Source organism: Nycticebus coucang, chromosome 22 (genome assembly GCF_027406575.1).
Source record: "Nycticebus coucang isolate mNycCou1 chromosome 22, mNycCou1.pri, whole genome shotgun sequence".
NCBI classification, from domain to species: Eukaryota; Metazoa; Chordata; class Mammalia; order Primates; family Lorisidae; genus Nycticebus; species Nycticebus coucang.
In genome coordinates this window covers 48,184,749-48,204,120 of record NC_069801.1, presented here as the reverse complement: position 1 = coordinate 48,204,120, position 19,372 = coordinate 48,184,749, and the positions used below count along the sequence as shown (strand labels likewise).

Genomic DNA, 19,372 nt, shown 5'->3' with positions numbered 1-19,372 from the left:
GAAGTAAGATGTGAGCCATATGAATATCTATTGAGATGTACCAGGTAGAGTGAATAGCAAGTGTGGAAATTTGAGATGGGAGTGCTCTTTGTAATTCCTTGACTGGTTCCTTTAAGATTGGTTTAGGTGTCTCTTGTAAGCCAAGACTTCCTCAGCTTTTTCTTTTTTTTTTTTTTTTTTTTCGTAGAGACAGAGTCTCACTTTATTGCCCTCGGTAGAGTGCCGTGGCCTCACACAGCTCACAGCAACCTCCAACTCCTGGGCTTAAGCGATTCTCTTGCCTCAGCCTCCCGAGCAGCTGGGACTACAGGTGCCCGCCACAACGCCCGGCTATTTTTTGGTTGGAGTTTGGCCGGGGCCGGGTTTGAACCCACCACCCTCGGTATATGGGGCCGGTGCCTTACCGACTGAGCCACAGGCGCCGCCCTTCCTCAGCTTTTTCTATCTTAATTTGTTATGAAATAACTCAGACATGCCTTTTTTTTTTTTTTTTTTTTTTTTTTTTTGAGACAGTGTCTCAAACTGTCGCCCTTGGTAGAGTGCTGTGGCATTGTAGCTTATAGCAACCTTCAACTCTTGGGCTCAAATCCTCTTGCCTCAGTTTTTCTATTTTTAGTAGAGATGGGGTCTTGCTTTTGCTCAGGCTCGGCCTCCCAGAGTGCTAGGTTACTGGTGTGAACCCCTGTGCTTGGCCTCAGACATGGCTTTTTGTTTGTTTTCCCCATTGGAGTCTGAATTCTTTTTTTTTTTTTTTGTAGAGACAGAGTCTCACTTTATGGCCCTCGGTAGAGTGCCATGGCATCACACAGCTCACAGCAACCTCCAACTCCTGGGCTTAAGTGATTCTCTTGCCTCAGCCTCCCGAGTAGCTGGGACTACAGGCGCCTGCCACAACGCCCAGCTATTTTTTGGTTGCAGTTCAGCTGGGGCCGGGTTTGAACCCGCCACCCTCGGTATATGGGGCCGGCGCCTTACTGACTGAACCACAGGTGCCGCCCAGAGTCTGAATTCTTAATCTCAGTTCTTAGTTATTTTAGTATTCCCAGTATCTAGGTACATAGCTGCACAATAGATGCTTAAATGAATGATTAAACGTTTATTAAAAGAACAAATAAACAATTTTTGGTGGGGAGAGGATAGGGTCTTGCTCTGCAACCCAGGCTGGAGTATAGTGGGATGATTATAGCTCACTGTAACCTCCCACTCCTGGGCTCAAGCAGTCCTCCTCCCTCAGCCTCCCAAGTAGCTAGGACTACAGGTGTATGCCATGACACCGAGCTAATTTTTATATTCTTTTTGTAGAGATAAAAGTCTTGCTGTGTTGCCCAGGCTGGTCTCCAACTCCTAGCCTCAAACCGTCCTCTCGTTTTGGCCTTCCAAAATGCTGGAATTATAGGCATGATTCTCTTGCCGCAGCCTCCCAAGTAGCTGGGGCTACAGCTGATTACTTTTTATTGCAGTTGTCATTATTGGTTAGCTGTTCCAGGCTAGATTCAAACCCGTTAGCCTCAGTGCATGTGGCTGGCGCTGTAACCACTGTGCTATGGGCACTGAGCTGCAACATCTGCACTTTAAAAGAGAAATTTGCTCTGTTAGTCAGGTGATACCTTTGGCAGAATGTGTGTGGCTGAAGGTGATGCATACTTGCTAGTATTTTGCTATTTGTAGGAACTATAATAAAATAAAATAACATATCTTTTCATAATATATATGGGTAAGCTGACAGTATTGTCCCCACCAAAGATCCTATCATTGGGCTGAGAAAGTATGTTCTGTATTTCCTGGCAAAGACAATGAAATGAACCAGCTGTTGTTCATTATATGAAAATCACTCAATGTAATATACTGCTTTAATAGAAGGAAGGGACAAAACCACATGATCATCTCACTTATTGCAGAAGGTATTTGACAGAGTTCAACTCTTTCATGATGAAAATGCCTCAGTGTGTCCCTTTTTCAAAACCCTACACCTAGCATCATGCTTAATGATGAAAGACTGACAACTTTCCCCCTAAGATCAGGAGTGAGACAGGATGTGGCTTTCACCATTTCTATATAAAAGGCATCAAAGGGGCGGCGTCTGTGGCTCAGCGGAGTAGGGCACCAGCCCCATATGCTGGAGGTGGTGCGTTCAAACCCAGCCCCTGCCAAAAAACTGCAAAAAAAAAAGGCATCAAAATTAGGAGTAAGATTATCTATTTTGTAGATGACATGATTTAAAAATTTTATTTATTATGACTATTGTGACTGATTACATAATGAAATCTGCTTTTTTTATTTTTGAGACAGAGTCTGGCTGTGTTGGCCTGGCTGGAGTGTAGTGGCTTTATTATAGCTCACTGCATCCTGGGCTCAGGTGATCCTCCCGACTAACTAGGACTGCCTGTAGGTGCCTGCCACCACACCTGACTAATTTTTCTATCTTTAGTAGAGATGCGGTCTGGTTCTTGCTCAGGCTGGTTTCAAACTCCTGACCTCAAGTGATTTTACTGGCTCAGACTTCCAGAGGGCTAGGATTACAGGTGTGAGCCACCACATCTGAGCCAAGATCTATTTTTTTTTTTCTTTTCTTTTTTTTTTTTTTTTGTAGAGACAGAGTCTCACCTTATCGCCCTCGGTAGAGTGCCGTGGCATCACACAGCTCACAGCAACCTCCAAATCCTTGGGCTTAGGCAATTCTCTTGCCTCAGCCTCCCGAGTAGCTGGGACTACAGGCACCCGCCACAAGGCCCGGCTATTTTTTTGTTGCAGTTTGGCCGGGGCTGGGTTTGAACCTGCCACCCTCGGCATATGGGGCCAGCGCCCTACCCGCTGAGCCACAGGCGCCGCCCCAAGATCTATTTTTTAAAAGAATGTTCAAGTGTATGCTATTATTAACTATAAGCCTAGGGGTGGGGAACCTGTGGCTTTAAGGCCATTTTTGGTTTCTTGGTCCTTAAAGTGCCGACTTTTTTCTGAATCTAAATTTTACAGAACACATTCTTTTTTTTTTTTTTTTTTTTTTTGTAGAGACAGAGTCTCACTTTATGGCCCTCCGTAGAGTGCCGTGGCCTCACACAGCTCACAGCAACCTCCAACTCCTGGGCTTAAGCGATTCTCTTGCCTCAGCCTCCCGAGCAGCTGGGACTACAGGCGCCCGCCACAACGCCCGGCTATTTTTTGGTTGCAGTTTGGCCGGGGCCGGGTTTGAACCCGCCACCCTCGGTATATGGGGCCGGCGCCCTACCGACTGAGCCACAGGCGCCGCCCCAGAACACATTCTTTTGTTTTATTAATGCATTTTTATTCATCTTTTTAATTTTTATTTTATTTAAAAAATGAATATATTTAACATACCAAAGAATAAACTTAAGTTTCAATGAAACAGTCTTCCCACATTAACTGGTACAATTAGAACATCAGTAAGTCATAAGGGCTAAATTGATGGCTGCTACTCATGACTTAGTTTGAACTTTTCTTGCCTGACTGGCGCCAATACTGTAAGAGGCAAGAGTTTGTGGGGGTTGAGTATGACAGTCTGTTACCAGGCCTGTTGAAGCAGTCTTGATTGGCTGATTAGTGAGTATATCTCACCCTTCGTTGTGTGCTCATAAATGAAACAGTGCATCATATTCATTTATCATTCATGTATCATGCAATGGCATTAGGTCATATTCAACCTAGTCTTTGGGTGTGACATAATTAACATTTTGTGATCTTGGACAAGTTACCTATTTCCTGGTAATCTCATTTCATCTGAAAAAGGGATTTCTCCCTCAATTTTAAGATATTCTCTTTTTCTCTTTCCTTTCTTTCTTTTATTTCCTTCCTTTCCTTTCTTTTTTCCCCTTTCTTATCTCACTTTTCTCTACCCTCCTATTCCCTCTACCCCAGCTTCACAGTGTTCTCCTTTCTAAAATTTCTCTCTTACTGTCTTTCTTTTGACTCTTCATGCCTCAGCCTCCTGAGTAGCTGGGACTAGGTGCCCGCCACAACGCCCAGCTATTTTTTCTTTTTTTGGTTGCAGTTTGGCCGGGGCCGGGTTTGAACCCGCCACCCTCGGTATATGGGGCCGGCGTCTTACCGACTGAGCCACAGGCGCCGCCCGCTTTTGACTCTTCAAACAGCTTCTGATTTCTATTTTTATTTTCCTTGTTGGTTTGGGTTACTGTTGATCACTATTGCTTCTTTTTATTTTTCATTATTGTCTTCTGTTTACTATTTTTATCTTATTGTCTTTTGTATTGTGAAATATACAGGTCTTTTTTTTTTTTTTTTAGATATCACAAGCCTATCAGAAGGTTTTAGTCTTTTACCCTCCAAACTGTAAACATATTTGTAAAAGCATAGGCTCATCTTAGTTGTATTAATTTAGTTAGTACTTTGGCCTTAGGAGTTGGTATTCTATAATTAAAGGGGTGGTGGTCATAGTTGGGATGGGAGTTGAAATGATATAATAGCTACTTCCCAGTCTGTTTCTCAGCCCTCTTGAAAATGGAGGGTAGGTAGAATTCTAAGTAGTTGAGTTTTTATGTGTTAATATTTCAAAAAAAATGTCAAAAATAATTTTATGGCACATTACAGAAAATTGTATGCATTATAAAACTTTTTTTTTTTTTTTGGCCGGGGCTAGGTTTGAACCTGCCACCTCCGGCATATGGGACCGGGGCCGTACTCCTTGAGCTACAGGCGCCGCCCTATAAAACTTTTTATATTCACTAGTACCACACTGTTACTCATTTTCTCAAATTTTTAGATCAGGGCGGTGCCTATGGCTCAGTGGGTTGGGTACTGGCCCCATATACCAAGGGTGGCAGGTTCAAACCCGGCCCCAGCCAAACTGCAGCAAAAAATAGCTGGGCGTTGTGGTGGGTGCCTGTAGTCCCAGTTATTATGAGCTGTGATGCCACGGCACTCTACCGAGGGTGACAAAATAAAAAAAAAGAAATTTTTAGATCAAAACTAAAAAGATTATGAGTAATTTATTTGAAGAAATAAATGTTTCCATTGTCTTCTTTTCACTACCTAGACTCTGTTTGCCGTCATACATAGTGTTTTTTAGTCTGAATTGCCACCTTCTCTGTGCTTCACAGTGGTCTTCAGTACTGGGATGATGGGATGATGCAAAAAGCACTACAGCATGGGCCCTGTTTACCCTTCATCCAGTTGTCACTGATTGTAACATTTTGTGTAACTATAGCACAGTAGCAAAACCAGGAAATTAGCAATCTACAGACCTTATTTCAATTTCACCAGTTTGATAGATACCCGTTTGTGTGCTTGTATGTTTAGTTCTGTGCATATGTAATTTTGTCGTATGGGGATTAATATAACTACAACTATAAGCTTGGCTCCTGTAGCTCAGCAGTTAGAGCGCTGGACACATGCACCGAGGCTGGCGGGGTTCGAACCTGACTTGGGCCTGACAAGCAATAATGACAACTACAAAAAAATAGCTGGGCATTGTGATGGGCGCCTATAGTCCCAGCTATTTGGGAGCCTGAGGCAAGAGAATCACTTAAGCCCAGGAGTTTGAGGTTGCTGTGAGCTGTGACACCCCGGCATTGTACTGAGGGTGATGTAGTTACACACTGTCTCAAAAGAGAAAATATATATATAACTACAACTATAATTGAGATAGAGAACCATTCTATCATGTAGGTCATTTATGCTACCCATTTATAATCAAATCTCCTTTCCTTTCCATTTTATTAATTTATTCACTGATTATATCATATGATCTTTTAATTAACTGAAAGAAGATTGGCGTTATGTTTTAGGGGTTGTCTGTTTTATTTTCACCGTTTTCCACATTGTACTATGTGACCATTCACAGTAAGAGTAAACCATTTAAAGTTTTGGTTAATTTTGCGTGTTACAGAATCTTACACTGTCACAGTCATGTTATCTTACCTCTCCTTCCACGTAACCCTCCCAGAATGACACCAGAAATTCCATATGAAGCAGCTCTTTTTTTTTTTTTTTTGAGGCAAGGTCTTGTTCTGTCTTCAAGGCTGGAGTTCAGTGGCCTAATCACAGCTCACTGCAACCTCAAGCTCCTAGGCTTAAGCGATCTTCCTGTCTCAGCCTCTGGAGGAGCTGGGACTATAGGTGTATAGTTCACCACCACACCTGGCTAAACTTTTTTGTAGAGATGGAGTCTCGCTCTTGCTTAGGCTGCGATTGAACTGGCCTCAAGCCTCCTTTTTCCTCCTCAGCCTCCAACTAGAGCTACTTTGCCACTGCCTAAAGCAACTCTTAACATTTTATTTTTAGCCTATAAATTTCCTCAGTAATTGAGACTCCTTTATTTATTTTATTTTATTTTTTTGGCCAGGGCTGGGTTTGAACACACCACCTCTGGCATATGGGACCAGCGCCCTACTCCTTGAGCCACAGGCACCTCCCGAGACTCCTTTATTTATTTATTTATTTTTATTGTTGGGGATTCATTGAGGGTACAATAAGCCAGGTTACACTGATTGCAATTGTTAGGTAAAGTCCCTCCTGCAATCATGTCTCCTTTATTTTTTTTTTAAGTATCTGATGTATTTTGGTATTTCTTTCCTTTTCATTTTTTTTTTTTTTTGAGACAAAGTCCCACTTTATCACCCTCAATAGAGTGCGTGGTATCACAGCTCACAGCAACCTCTAACTCCTGGGCTTAAGCGATTCTCTTGCCTCAGCCTCTGAGTAGCTGGGACGACAGGCATCTGCCAGACGCCTGGCTATTTTTGGTTGCAGTTTGGCTGGGGCCGGGTTTGAACCCGCAACCCTTGGAATATGGGGCTGGCGCCCACAGGCACCACCCTTAAATCTGTTTTCTTTTACTTTTTTTTGTTGTTGTTGTTGCAGTTTGGCCGGGGCTGGGTTTGAGCCCGCCACCCTCAGTATATGGGTATGGGCCGGCGCCTTACTCACTGAGCCACAGGCGCCGCCCTGCCTGAGTATTTTTTTATAACTCTATGTTGATTTTGGGACATGTCATGTTTACAAATACTTAACCTTTTTTCACACCAGTAATAGCATTTGACTGTTTATAAAGAATTCTTCTGACATTTATGGATATTTGTCTTTTTGACAACTAAGAATTTATGATATAGCTGGTGGATAATCACTTATAAATTTTAAGAACAGAATTTTAAGATCAGAGTTTTTTTTTTTTTTTTTTTGAGGCAGAGTCTCACTATGTCCCCCTCAGTAGAGTGTCATGGTATTACAGCTCAGAGCAACCTTAAACTCTTGGGCTTAAGAGATTCTCTTGCCTCAGCCTCCCAAATAGCTGGGACTACAGGTGCCTGCCACAATGCCTTGCTATTTTTTGTAGTAGTTGTCGTTGGCAGGCCCTGGCCAGGTTACGAACCCACCAGCCCCAGTGTATTTGAAAAGGTCAGGTTTTGATTTTTGACAACTCGAGTTAGTTTTCCTTTAGAATCTAATTTAGTTGCTAAAAATGCATGTGTAATTTTGTATACTGATAACATTTTTGGATTTTTATTTTTTCTGAATTGAAAATGGCCTTATTGTTTAATTCTATCCATATAAGTAGGACATGCTTATTATAAAAGAGTTTTCATGAGTTGCAGGTCAGTGAGAAGTGAAAGAAAAAGAAAAATGTTCTTAAGAGAATACAAAGTAGTATAAAGAAGTATGTAAAAATAATTTATGACCTGGGCGGCGCCTGTGGCTCAAAGGGATAGGGTGCCGGTCCCCATATGCCGGAGGTGGTGGGTTCAAACCCAGCCCTGGCCAAAAACTGCAAAAAAAAAAAAAAGTAAAAATCATTTATGACCTCATTATTCAGAGATAATCACTGTTACCATTTAAGCCATACCTTTCATATTTTTCTCTATGCATCTGTTATGTCTGATTTTTTTTTTTTTAAATAGAGTCTCAAGCTATAGCCCTGATTGAGTGCTGTGGTGTTATAGCTCACAGCAACCACCAACTCTTGGGCTCAAGCCATCCTCTTGCCTCAGTTTTTCTATTTTCAGTATAGGTGGGGGTCTCGCTTTTTGCTCAGGCTGGTCTCAAACTTGTGAACTTAAGCAATCCACCTGCCTTGGCCTCCCAGAGTACTAGGATTAACAGGCATGAGCCTCGTCGCCCAGCCGTGTCTGATTTTTTTTTAAGTCTAAAGAGTGATCATGTTTGTAGTCCAATAACAGTAACAAAAGTCTGTTTCACTGAGACACACCAAAGACACTCTTTAGTCGCCTCGCTTGCTCAGAGACTTGGCAATTTGAATAGCTTTTTCCATTCTCACTTAGCTGTATCACATTAGTATGGTAATCAGCGCAGGGTGTACTTTAGAACACTTTAATGAGCTAATGCCTTCTCACATGGGTTTATGTAGTAACAAGTGGATCTGTAATGTGACAATAAAGTACAGTTTAGAGTTCAGGATTTCTTGGCTATGTATGAGGTTCTTTCCATGGGTACTAAAAAAATCTTACTAAAATGAACTCTTCGTTAGTGAGGAAACATTTAATTTTCTTTCTCTAGGAAAGTATATACTTATCTATAAATAAGTAAAAGGCTTATTATTTTATTCAAACTAGGGCATTTTTGAGAATGAGAGAGTACTACAAAGTTTAAATTTTTACACTTTTTTGGATTTTTTGATCATTAAAATGGTTTTTATTGCATTGACAGATCAATAAAATAGTTCTATTCATAGTATTCTTTCAAAAGTAACATTTTTTTTTTTTTGGTTTTTGGCCAGGGCTAGGTTTGAACCCACCACCTCCGGCATATGGGACCAGTGCCCTACTTCTTGAGCCACAGGCGCCACCCCAAAAATAAAATTTTCTAAAACATTTTGTTGTACATTATGACAAAATAAAAAAGTGTTTACATTGACTTTATTTATTTATTTAAGTCCCACTCTGTTGCTCCATCAGCTATGCTGACAGAACTGGAGGAACTGTATTCCTTGACTTCAAATTCTACTACAAATTCTGTGGTAACCAAAATAGCATGGTACTAGCAATAAAACTGACACATAGACCAGTGGAGTAGAATAGAAAAATCAGAAATAAATCTACACATCTGTAATGAACTTATCTTTGACAAAGATGACAAGAACATACAGTGGGCAAAGGACAATCTCTTCAATAATTGGTGCTGGGAAAATTGGATATACATATGCAGAAGAATGGAACCAGGCCCTTACCTCTCTTGCCATATACAAAAATGGCATATACAAAATATAAAAAAATTATACATAAAAATGGACTAAAGACTTAAATCTAAGACCTGAAACTATGAAAGTACTAAAGGAAAACATTGAGGAAACACTTCAGTGCATTGTTCTAGGCAATGATTTCTTGAGTGTTACCTCCAAAGCTTAGACAGGCAAACCAAGCAAACAAGCTCTGCACAGTAAAGGAAACAGTCAACATAGAGACAGCCTGGTGGCGCCCGTAGCACAGTAGTCACGGCGTAGGCTATAGGCACCGAAGGTGGCATGTTTGAAGTCGGCCCGGGCCAGCTAAACAAGAATGATAACTGCAACAAAAAAATAGCTGGGTGCTGTGGCAGGCGCCTGTAGACCCAATTACTTGGGAGGCTGAGGCAAGAGAATCGCTTAAGCCCATGAGTTTGTGGTTGCTATGAGCTGTGACGCCCAGGCAGCACAGTGAGACTCGGTTTAAAAAAAAAAAAAAAAGACAGAAATGCCCAATAGTCATTAGAGAAGTGTAAATCTACAATGAGATACCATCTCATCTCATCCCAGTTAAAAAAATAATTTTTTGAGACTTATGTGCTGCCCTCAGTAGAGTGCTATGGTGTCACAGATTACAGCAACCTGAAACTCTTGGGCTCAAGTGATTCTCTTGCCTCAGCCTCCCAAGTACCTGGGACTACAGGTGCCCAGCACAACACCCAGCTATTTTTTAGAGGCAGAGTCTTGCTGTTTTGCTCAGGCAGGTCTTGAACTTCTGAGCTCAGGTGATCCACCCTCCTCAGCTCCCAGAGTGCTAGCATTACAGGCATGAGCCACTGTGTCTGACCAAAATGGTTTTTTATCAAAAAGGCATTAAACAAATGCTGACAAGGATGTGAAGAAAGGAAACTCTTATACACTGTTGGTGGGAATGTAAATTAGGTGTGACTATCGTGGAGAACAGTATAGAAGTTCCTCAAAAAAACTGAAAATAGAATTGCCGTGTTACCAACCAACCCCACTGCTAGGTATAGTTCCAAAAGAAAGTAAATTAGCATATCAGTGAGATACCCAGTAAGTGATAATTTTAAACATTTAAATGAAATTGGTCTTTTTTACTATATTGATGCAAATAATTTCAAGCAAAAAGAACAGATCAATTTTAAATTATTTACAAAAGGGAGAATTTGGCCAGAGATTCTGAGATGAACAAAAGAAAAGGTAAAGTTTAATTGGCTTAATATGGACTTCAATAATTGGAAAGATTAGGAAGATGATTCAGATGAAGACATGTCTAATTTTGATTATTTCTCTGAGGAGTAACAGACACAGAAGAAAACATGCCAGATCTGGCACAGGGAATATTGTCTAGATTTTGAGAAAGAAAAATATCTTCTCTGCAAAATTTTATAATTTGGAAAGTCCTGAGTTCCTAGATGTAAAGACACGTGCTGTATTTGCTTTCTTTAATCCATTTTCAACCTGTTTGTTTTTTAAAGGCATCACTAAGGGTTAATATGTACCATTTTTAAGTTAGCTAAGGCTATAACCTCATGCATGAACATTTCTCAGACTTCATGAAGCTGTTGAGGTCCTAAGCAATTGATGCAGGAGTTGTGACAAATAAAAACATTTCACCTAAGTCATGTTTTTTTTCATAGCATAGATTCTTGCATGACAGAGAACTAAATTTTAAATTTTAGAACATGGACTCAAAAGTGGATGAAACAAATTGGGTGACACCTTGAAGTGGTAACCTACAGTTCCTCTGGTGTATTCTTCAGGATTGTCCCTGAAGTTTATTTTTCAAAAAAATTTACTTCAGGCTGGACACCTGTAGCTCAATGGCTAGGGCACCAGCCACATACACTGGGGCTGGTGGGTTTGAACCCAGCCTGGGCCTGCCAAACAACAATGACAACTACAGCAAAATAATAGGCGTTGTGGCGGGTGCCTGTGGTCCCAGCTACTTGGGAGGCTGAGGCAAGAGAATCGCTTAAGCCCAAGAGTTTGAGGTTGCTGTGAGCTATGACGCCATGGCAGTCTACTGAGGGCGACATAGACTCTGTCTCAAAAAACAAAACAAAACAAAACACATTGTTAAATGTAAGTGGTCACTTGTTAGTGCTCCAGGTGAATCTTACCTAAAATTAGTGCATGCCCTAGCTTAGATGGTTGTTGAAGCCTATATATTTGGTATTATTTGGCCTTTAAGCTTTTACATTTTAGCTTAGAGAGTGAAGAAAGCTTTACATTGTTGCTTGAGAGTCTGCACATTTAGATCAGATTTGTATTTGCACTGTCAGTATGACAAATGATTGAAAAAAATGTTTATACACTATTGAATTTTTAATTTCTTTTTCTGATTCAGTTTTTATCAGGGCTGAAGATCTCAATTTATATTCATGATATTGGGTTTTTTTTAAAATGTCAGTATTCTTTCTAATAAACTGTTGAAAGATTTAACAACAGAAAAGCTTGAACAGGGAGGCACCTGCGACTCAGTTGGTAAGGCACCGGCCCTATATACCAAGGGTGGCAGGTTCAAACCCGGCCCCGGCCGAACTGCAACAAAAAAAATAGCCGGGTGTTGTGGCAGGCGCCTGTAGTCCCAGCTACTCGGGAGGCTGAGGCAAGAGAATCCCTTAAGCCCAGGAGTTGGAGGTTGCTGTGAGCTGTGTGATGCCACGGCACTCTACCGAGGGCCATAAAGTGAAACTCTGTCTCTACAAAAAAAGAAAAAAAAAGAAAAAGAAAAGCTTGAACAAGTAGCCTTCTCTGAGACTAGGTGTATTAGGATTTTCCAGAGAAACAGAGCCAATAGGATACATACACACATACATATCACATTTGTAAGTCTGAATATATGTGTGTACATATTTTAATATATATAGAGGGTGCCCGAAAATGTATACACATTTTAAGAGAGGAAAAAAACTGTATTAAAATTGTAATACTCAATACGTATCCTTAACAAAAGATGAATATAAGTCATGTTGAGCACTTCTTTTAATTGCAAAAGTCAAACATGACATGAGTCTTACAAATTTATTTATTTAATTTTTAAAGTATTACATATATATATATATTTTTTTTTGTGTGTGGTTTTTGTCCGGGGCTAGGTTTGAACCCGCCACCTCCGGCATATGGGACCGGCACCCTACTCCTTGAGCCACAGGGGCCGCCCTATTTTTTTTTTTTTTTTTTTTTTGAGACAGAGTCTCACTCTGTCACCCTTGGTAGAGTGCCACGGCGTCACAGCTCATAGCAACCTCCAACTCTTGTGCTTAAGCAGTTCTCAACCTGTGGGTCACAACCCACAGGAACTATATTAAAGGGCCATGGCATTAGCAAGGTTGAGAACCACTGGCTTAAGTGATTCTCTTGCCTCAGCCTCCCAAGTAGCTGGGACTACATGCACCTCCCACAATGCCTGGCTATTTTTTTGTTGCAGTTGTCATGGTTGTTTTAGCTGGCCTGGGCTGGGTTTGAACCCCCAGCCTTGGTGTATATGGCTGGCGCCGTAACCACTGTGCTACGGATGCTGAGCCTAAGTATTATAAATTTAATACAGTTTTTCCTTTCTTAAAAAATGTTTTTGGCAGCTTGGCACCTGTAGCTCAGCAGCTAGGGTACCAGCCATATACACTGGAGCTGGCCGGTTTGAACCCGGCCCAGGCCTGCCAAGCAACAATGACAACTACAACAAAAAAATAGCTGGGTGTTGTGTTGGGCACCTGTAGTCCCAGATGCTTGGGAGACTGAGGCAAGAGAATCGCTTAAGCCCAAGAGTTTTGAGGTTGCTATGAGCTGTGATGCCATGACACTCTACCAAGGGTGACGTAGTGAGACTATCTCAAAAAAAAAAAAAAAAGAAAAAGAAAATGTTTTTGGCACCCTCTGTATATACAGTAGTCCCTCTTATTCTCAGAGGATATGGTCTGAGGTCCCCAGTGGATGCCTAAAACCATATGTATCTATGATAAAATTTAATTTATCAACCAGACACATTAAGAAATGAATAATCACTAATAACGAAATAGCATTATTATAACAATATACACTGTTACATGAGGCCAGGTGTGGCGGCTCACGCCCGTAATCCCAGCATTCTGGGAGACTAGCCTGAGCTAGAGTGAGACCTCGTCTCTAAAAATAGCCGGGTGTTGTGGTGGGTGCCTGTAGTTCCAGCTTCTTGGGAGGCTGAGGCAAGAGAATCATTTAAGCCCAAGAGTTTGAGGTTGCTGTGAGCTGTGATGCCATGGCACTATACCAGGGGCAACAAGTAGACTTGGAGACTGTCTCAAAAAGAAAAAAAAAGTTATATGGAGATGGTTTTTCTCTCTCAGAATATCTTATTGTATTGTATCTGCTCTTCTTTTTGTGATCCATCTATCTGATAACCAAGACGACTACTAAGTGAGTAATGAATGCAGATACAGGGTACATACCCTAAAAAAGGGATAGTTCACATCCCTGGGCAGGATGGCACAAGATTTTATCACACTACTCAGAATTGTACACAATTTAAAATTTATGAGTCGTTTCTGGAATTTTCTGTTTAATAATTTTGCATCACGACTGACCATGGGTAACTGAAACCTCATAAAGCAAAGCTGCAGATAAGGGGGTCTATACACTACTGTGTGTGTATTTATGTGTATATATATATATATATATATATATATAAGGTATATATATATATATTCTTTTTTTTTTTTTTTTGAGACAGAGTCTCACAATGTCACCCTGGTAGACATTGGTAGACTCACCCTGGGTAAAGTGCTGTGGCCTCACACAGCTCACAGCAAACTCAAACTCTTGGGCTTAAGCAATTCTCTTGCCTCAGACTCCCATGTAGCTGAGCTACAGGCGCCCGACGCAAGGACTGGCTATTTTTTTGTTGTTGTTGCAGTTGTCATTGTTGCTTTAGCTGGCCTGGGCTGGGTTCAAAGCCACTAGCCTTGGTGTATGTGGCTGGCGCCCTAACCATTGTGCTATGGGTGCCAATCCTCCATCCTCATTTTCTTTACTTCTACTGTAGAAGTAAAAAAAAGTGATGATGTACTTTGTAAATTATCTTTTATAAAACTTATTATTATTTTTTGTAGAGACAGAGTCTCACTGTACCGCCCTCAGGTAGAGTGCCGTGGCATCACACGGCTCACAGCAACCTCTAACTCTTGGGCTTCCGCTATTCTCTTGCCTCAGCCTCCTGAGCAGCTGGGACTACAGGCACCCGCCACAACGCCGCTATTTTTTTTTGTTGTTGTTGTTGTTGCAGTTTGGCCGGGGCTGGGTTTGAACCTGCCACCCTTGGTATATGGGGCCGGCGCCCTACTCACTGAGCCACAGGCACCGCCCTATAAAACTTATTAATAATCTTATTTTCCATCTCTTTTACCATTCAGGACTCCTAGCTGTCCTTTGTCCCTTTCTTTCTTTTCTTTTCTTTTCTTTTCTTTCTCTTTCTCTCTCTCTCTCTCTCTCTTTCTTTCTTTCTTTCTTTCTTTCTTTTTTTGAGACAGACACTCACTATGTTGCACTTTTTTTTTTTTTTGAGATAGAGTCTCATTTTGTCACCCTTGGTAGAGTGCTGTGGTATCACAACCTCGAACTCTTGGGCTTGAGTGATTCTCTTGCCTCAGCCTCCCAAGTAGTTGGGACTACAGGGGCCTGCCAACACCTGGCTATTTTTGTTGTGATTGTCATTGTTGTTTGGCAGGCCCAGGCTGGGTTCTAACCCGCCATCCCTGGTGTATGTGGTTGGCGCCCTAGTGGCTGAGCTACAGGCACTGAGCCTCGCTGTCCCTTTTGAAACATGAGTGAGCTTTCCTTTTCTCTTCTTTTCTTTTCTTTTTTCTTTTTTTGAAGGAAAGTCTCACTCTGCTGTTGAGACTAGAGTGCTGTGGCATCAGCCTAGCTCACAGCACCTTCAAACTCTTGGGGATTCAAGCGATTCTCTTGGCTCAGCCTCTCCAGTAGCTGGGACTGCAGGCACCATCACAATGAATAATTTTTCTGTTTTTAGTAGAGACAAGGTCTCACTCTTGCTCAGGCTGGCCTCAAACTCCTGAGCTCCAGAGCGGCCTCCCAGAGTGTTAGGATTATGGCTAAGAGCCTCTGCGCCCTGCCACACAATTTAGCTTTCTTGTGATTGCATGTCTTCATGCATACTGTTATTTTTATGTAGAATCACCCTCTTTCCCCATCTTCATACCTCAGGTTCCTGCTCTGTCATCCCCAGTCCTGATTCCAGAACACTTTTACACGTTCATATGCAGGCAAACGAGTCTTTAAACATCAGTATTCTAGCTACCTTTCAGATGTATTAAGTTTGTAATCTGACCAAGAAACTCTTTGTTTTTATTTGAGACAGAGTCTTTCTTTGTTGCCCTCAGTAGAGAGCTGTGACGTCATAGCTCACAGCAACCTCAAACTCTTGGACTCAGCAATTCTCTTGCCTCAGCCTCCCAAGTAGCTGGGACTACAGGCACCTGCCACAATGCCCAGCTATTTTTTTTAGAGAGGCGGTCTTGCTCTGGCTCACACTGGTCTTGAACTCCTGAGCTCAGGCTATCCACCCGCCTTGGCCTCCCAGAAAGCTAGGATTACAGGAATGAGCCACTGTGCCTGGCCCCAAGGAATTGTGAATTTAATGGCACTGCCTTCCTGTATTCAGTTTTTATCTAATGATAACACTATCATGTTTTTGTATATCAATTTGTATACTCATCTGATTATTTTATGAAAGTGGTTTTTGAACTATTCATAGGTATATTGGGTACTTGGGTAGAGGACGAGAACTTGAGGCTTTGGACCTTTCAACAGGCTTTAACAAAAGCATCTAACCCTAAATTTGTTATATGTTAGGTTTTGGGATAAAATTTTGGATAAGGAATAGAGGTCTGATGTCAAAAATAAATTTAAGATTCTTATTATATTTCTTGTCTACTTGGTTCTTAGGGACACATGTGCCTGTCTTTTATTTCTCTATCTCAGCCCCTTCCCAAGAAGAAACAAAACTAAACTTCTTGAAATCAAGATTATCTTATTCATCTTTATTTCTCAAATATCTGATGAATGAATGCCAACTATGTTAATATAAGTTATTGAATAGCATATAATTTCTATGTATTTATTTATTTTAGTTATCAAGTGGGAATCCTGTATATGAAAAATACTATAGACAGGTAAGATTTTAATTTCATTATTTTCCTAGTTTGAACATAAAATAATACTGTCAACTCTTGATTATATGCATGTAGCTTAGCCACATAAATTTGACATCTAGTTTTCAACTTCTTGTTCTTTAGCCTCCTGCTTTGAGTACTTAATGCGTTTGACAAGCTCCCAGAAAAATAAAGGAAAAATAAGTCTGAACACTTAGTTGTTTTAAATATCTGTTAAAAAAATCCATACAATATTAAATCTATTTGTTCAGATATAAATATCCAAATTAATTTATAAGAAATAGAATGATTTTTATGTCATTTTAAGACAGTTATTATTATTTTTTGAGACAGAGTCTCAGTTTGTCACCCTTAGAGTGTCATGGCATCACAGCTCACAGCAACCTCAAACCCTTGGGCTTAAGAGATTCTCTTGCCTCAGCCTCCCTAGTAGCTGGGACTATCGGTGCCCGCCACAACACCTGGCTATTTTTTTGTTGCAGTTGTCATTGTTGTTCAGCTGGCCCAGGCTGGTTTTGAACCTGCCAGTCTCAGTGTACGTGGCCGGTGCCCTTACCCACTGAGCTTCGGGCGCCGCCAAATTACAGAGATTTATATTCTTTATTGGACAAAGTTCATTTACATTGGTATGGACAAGAATCATTTGTATTGCTATCAGTTTTTTATAATTTAACCTCTACCCCTATGAAGTGTAAAGTAGTACAGTGCGTAGAAAGTAAGTCAAGGCTGCCTACCATAGGTCAGATAACCTCTTAAGGGAATAGACAATCTTATTTACCCTTTTCCAAGTATTGGATCATTTTTCTTTTTTTCCAGTTTTTGGCTGAGGCTGGGTTGGAACCGACCACCTCCAGCATGTGGGGCCAGCGCCCTACTCCTTGAGCCACAGGCACCACCCTGGATCATTTTTCTTAACATTTATCTTCCTTGCCTACTAATCATGCTCACAGAAAAGACCGATTTCATTTTATTTGATTTGGCTATCTATATAGTTGTAGCAAGTTTTAGTTAGCCAATGTAAGCCTCCTCTGGGTTTGACTTACAAATCTAAAGGCATACACTAAAGGCAACTTCTAAGCCTGGAGTATTAATGTTAGCTTGAAAATTTTTAAGACTCTCAGTTGTACTCTTTTTTTTTTTTTTTTTGAGACAGAGTTTTATTATGTCGCCCTCGATAGAGTGCTATGGCATCACAGCTCACAGCAACCTCAAACTCTTGGGCTTAAGCAATTCTTGCTTCAGGCTCCCAAGTAGCTAGGACTACAGGTGGCCGCCACAGTGCCCAGCTATTTTGTTGTTGTTGTTGTCATTGTTGTTTAGCATGCCCAGGCTGGATTTGAACCTGCCACCTCCAGGGTATGTGGCTGGCGCCTTAGCTGCTGCGCTGTCGGCACCAAGCCAAGAATCTCAGTTGTACTTTTTAAAGCCTCTGTCATTTGTTCCTCTGTCTTGAGGCTTAGAAATTCTCTCTACCATATTTCATCTTAAGTACATACACATTTGAGTGAATTTATCGTTTTCTTGAGGTTTCCCAGATTCACTAAGGTTCCTAGTCTGCTGATAAGCAACCTTCACTCCTTTTAAGGCTGGGACCTTACAAGCTACGTAGCTGGCCACTTTGGGGGGAGGGCTTTGTAGATACTAGAAACAGAAAATCAGTCAATAAAAAGGAATCATTCTCAATATGGCCTTGTTTTACACAATTGATTTATGCTGATTAAAAAAGGAGAACAAATGGTTATTGAACCTGTGTAATAACTGTATTGCCATGAAGAATAAAGACATTCAATAAAAGTATTTGTTTTGAATTCTGAAGGGTCAGTGAGAGTCAGATACTGATGAAAACTTTTATTGAGTTTACGAAAGCAGAACCTGCTAAATCGAGGGTTGAAAGAGCCTAGGAAGAAAAAGAAAGGGCTTCTTCACATACTTATTTAGCAAATAGGACATTAAAAATAATACAAAGAAGGGTGGCGCCTGTGGCTCAGTGAATAGGGCGCCGGCCCCATATGCCGAGGGTGATGGGTTCAAACCCGTCCCTGGCCAAACTGCAACAAAAAAATAGCCGGGCGTTGTGGCGGGCGCCTGTGGTCCCAGCTACTTGGGAGGCTGAGGCAAGAGAATCGCCTAAACTCAGGAGTTGGAGGTTGCTGTGAGCTGTGATGCCACAGCCCTCTCCTGAGGGTGACAAAGTGAGACTCTGTCTCTACAAATAATAATAATAATAATAATACAAACAGTATTCTAAGTAAAGAATCATAATGAAATTTTCCTTAATAGTTCATTCAGCCTTGTGTAATTAATTCTTCAGTCAGAAGTCTGCTTTCGTGAAGTATGTCTGCTTCTGGATTAAAAGAGAGTCCTGCAGGGTGGCGCCTGTGGCTCAGTGAGCAGGGCGCCGGCCCCATATACCGAGGGTGGTGGGTTCAAACCCGGCCCCGGCCAAACTGCAACAAAAAAATAGCCGGGCGTTGTGGCGGGCGCCTGTGGTCCCAGCTGCTTGGGAGGCTGAGGCAGGAGAATTGCCTAGGCCCAGGAGTTGGAGGTTGCTGTGAGCTGTGTGATGCCACGGCACTCTACTGAGGGCGACAAAGTGAAACTCTGTCTCTACAGAAAAAAAAAAAAAGAACAAAAAAAGAGAGTCCTGCAAATCCTTAGTCTACAGTGTGGTCTAAGTGATGTCGGCTCAGAAGTCTTTACACAAAAGTCCATTTTCTTATAATAGTTTAGGATATGTGAAATAGTATTTATCATATACTAAAAGTATAATTATATATGAAAAGTATAATCGTTTTCATGATGGTTTGAGATTCTCTCTGTTGAAGATAAAGCGTCTAACCCACAGCTATGGCAGGGCTTTTAGGCAAGCATCAGAGTATAACAGAAACTTTCAGTAGATGACTAAGTATCTGTGTTTGTTTTATTATGGTAACCAAAAGAAAGGAAGATGGTAAAATTTTTTATTGGGATGCATACATAAATATTTCACAGGAGTTTGCTTGATGTTTTCCCTAAGTACCTGTATATTTAA

The 19,372-nt window shown here is 41.2% G+C and overlaps 1 protein-coding gene across 2 annotated transcripts in view; it reads left to right on the top strand.

The window, feature by feature from the left end:
- EPS15 (epidermal growth factor receptor pathway substrate 15) overlaps positions 1-19,372 on the top strand; it is a 164,614-nt gene that overhangs the window by 28,580 nt on the left and 116,662 nt on the right. For both annotated transcript variants that reach the window (XM_053577352.1, XM_053577354.1), the window contains exon 2: positions 16,300-16,341. In XM_053577352.1, the coding sequence (XP_053433327.1) occupies positions 16,300-16,341 (42 nt within the window). The remainder of the gene's footprint in view (positions 1-16,299; positions 16,342-19,372) is intronic.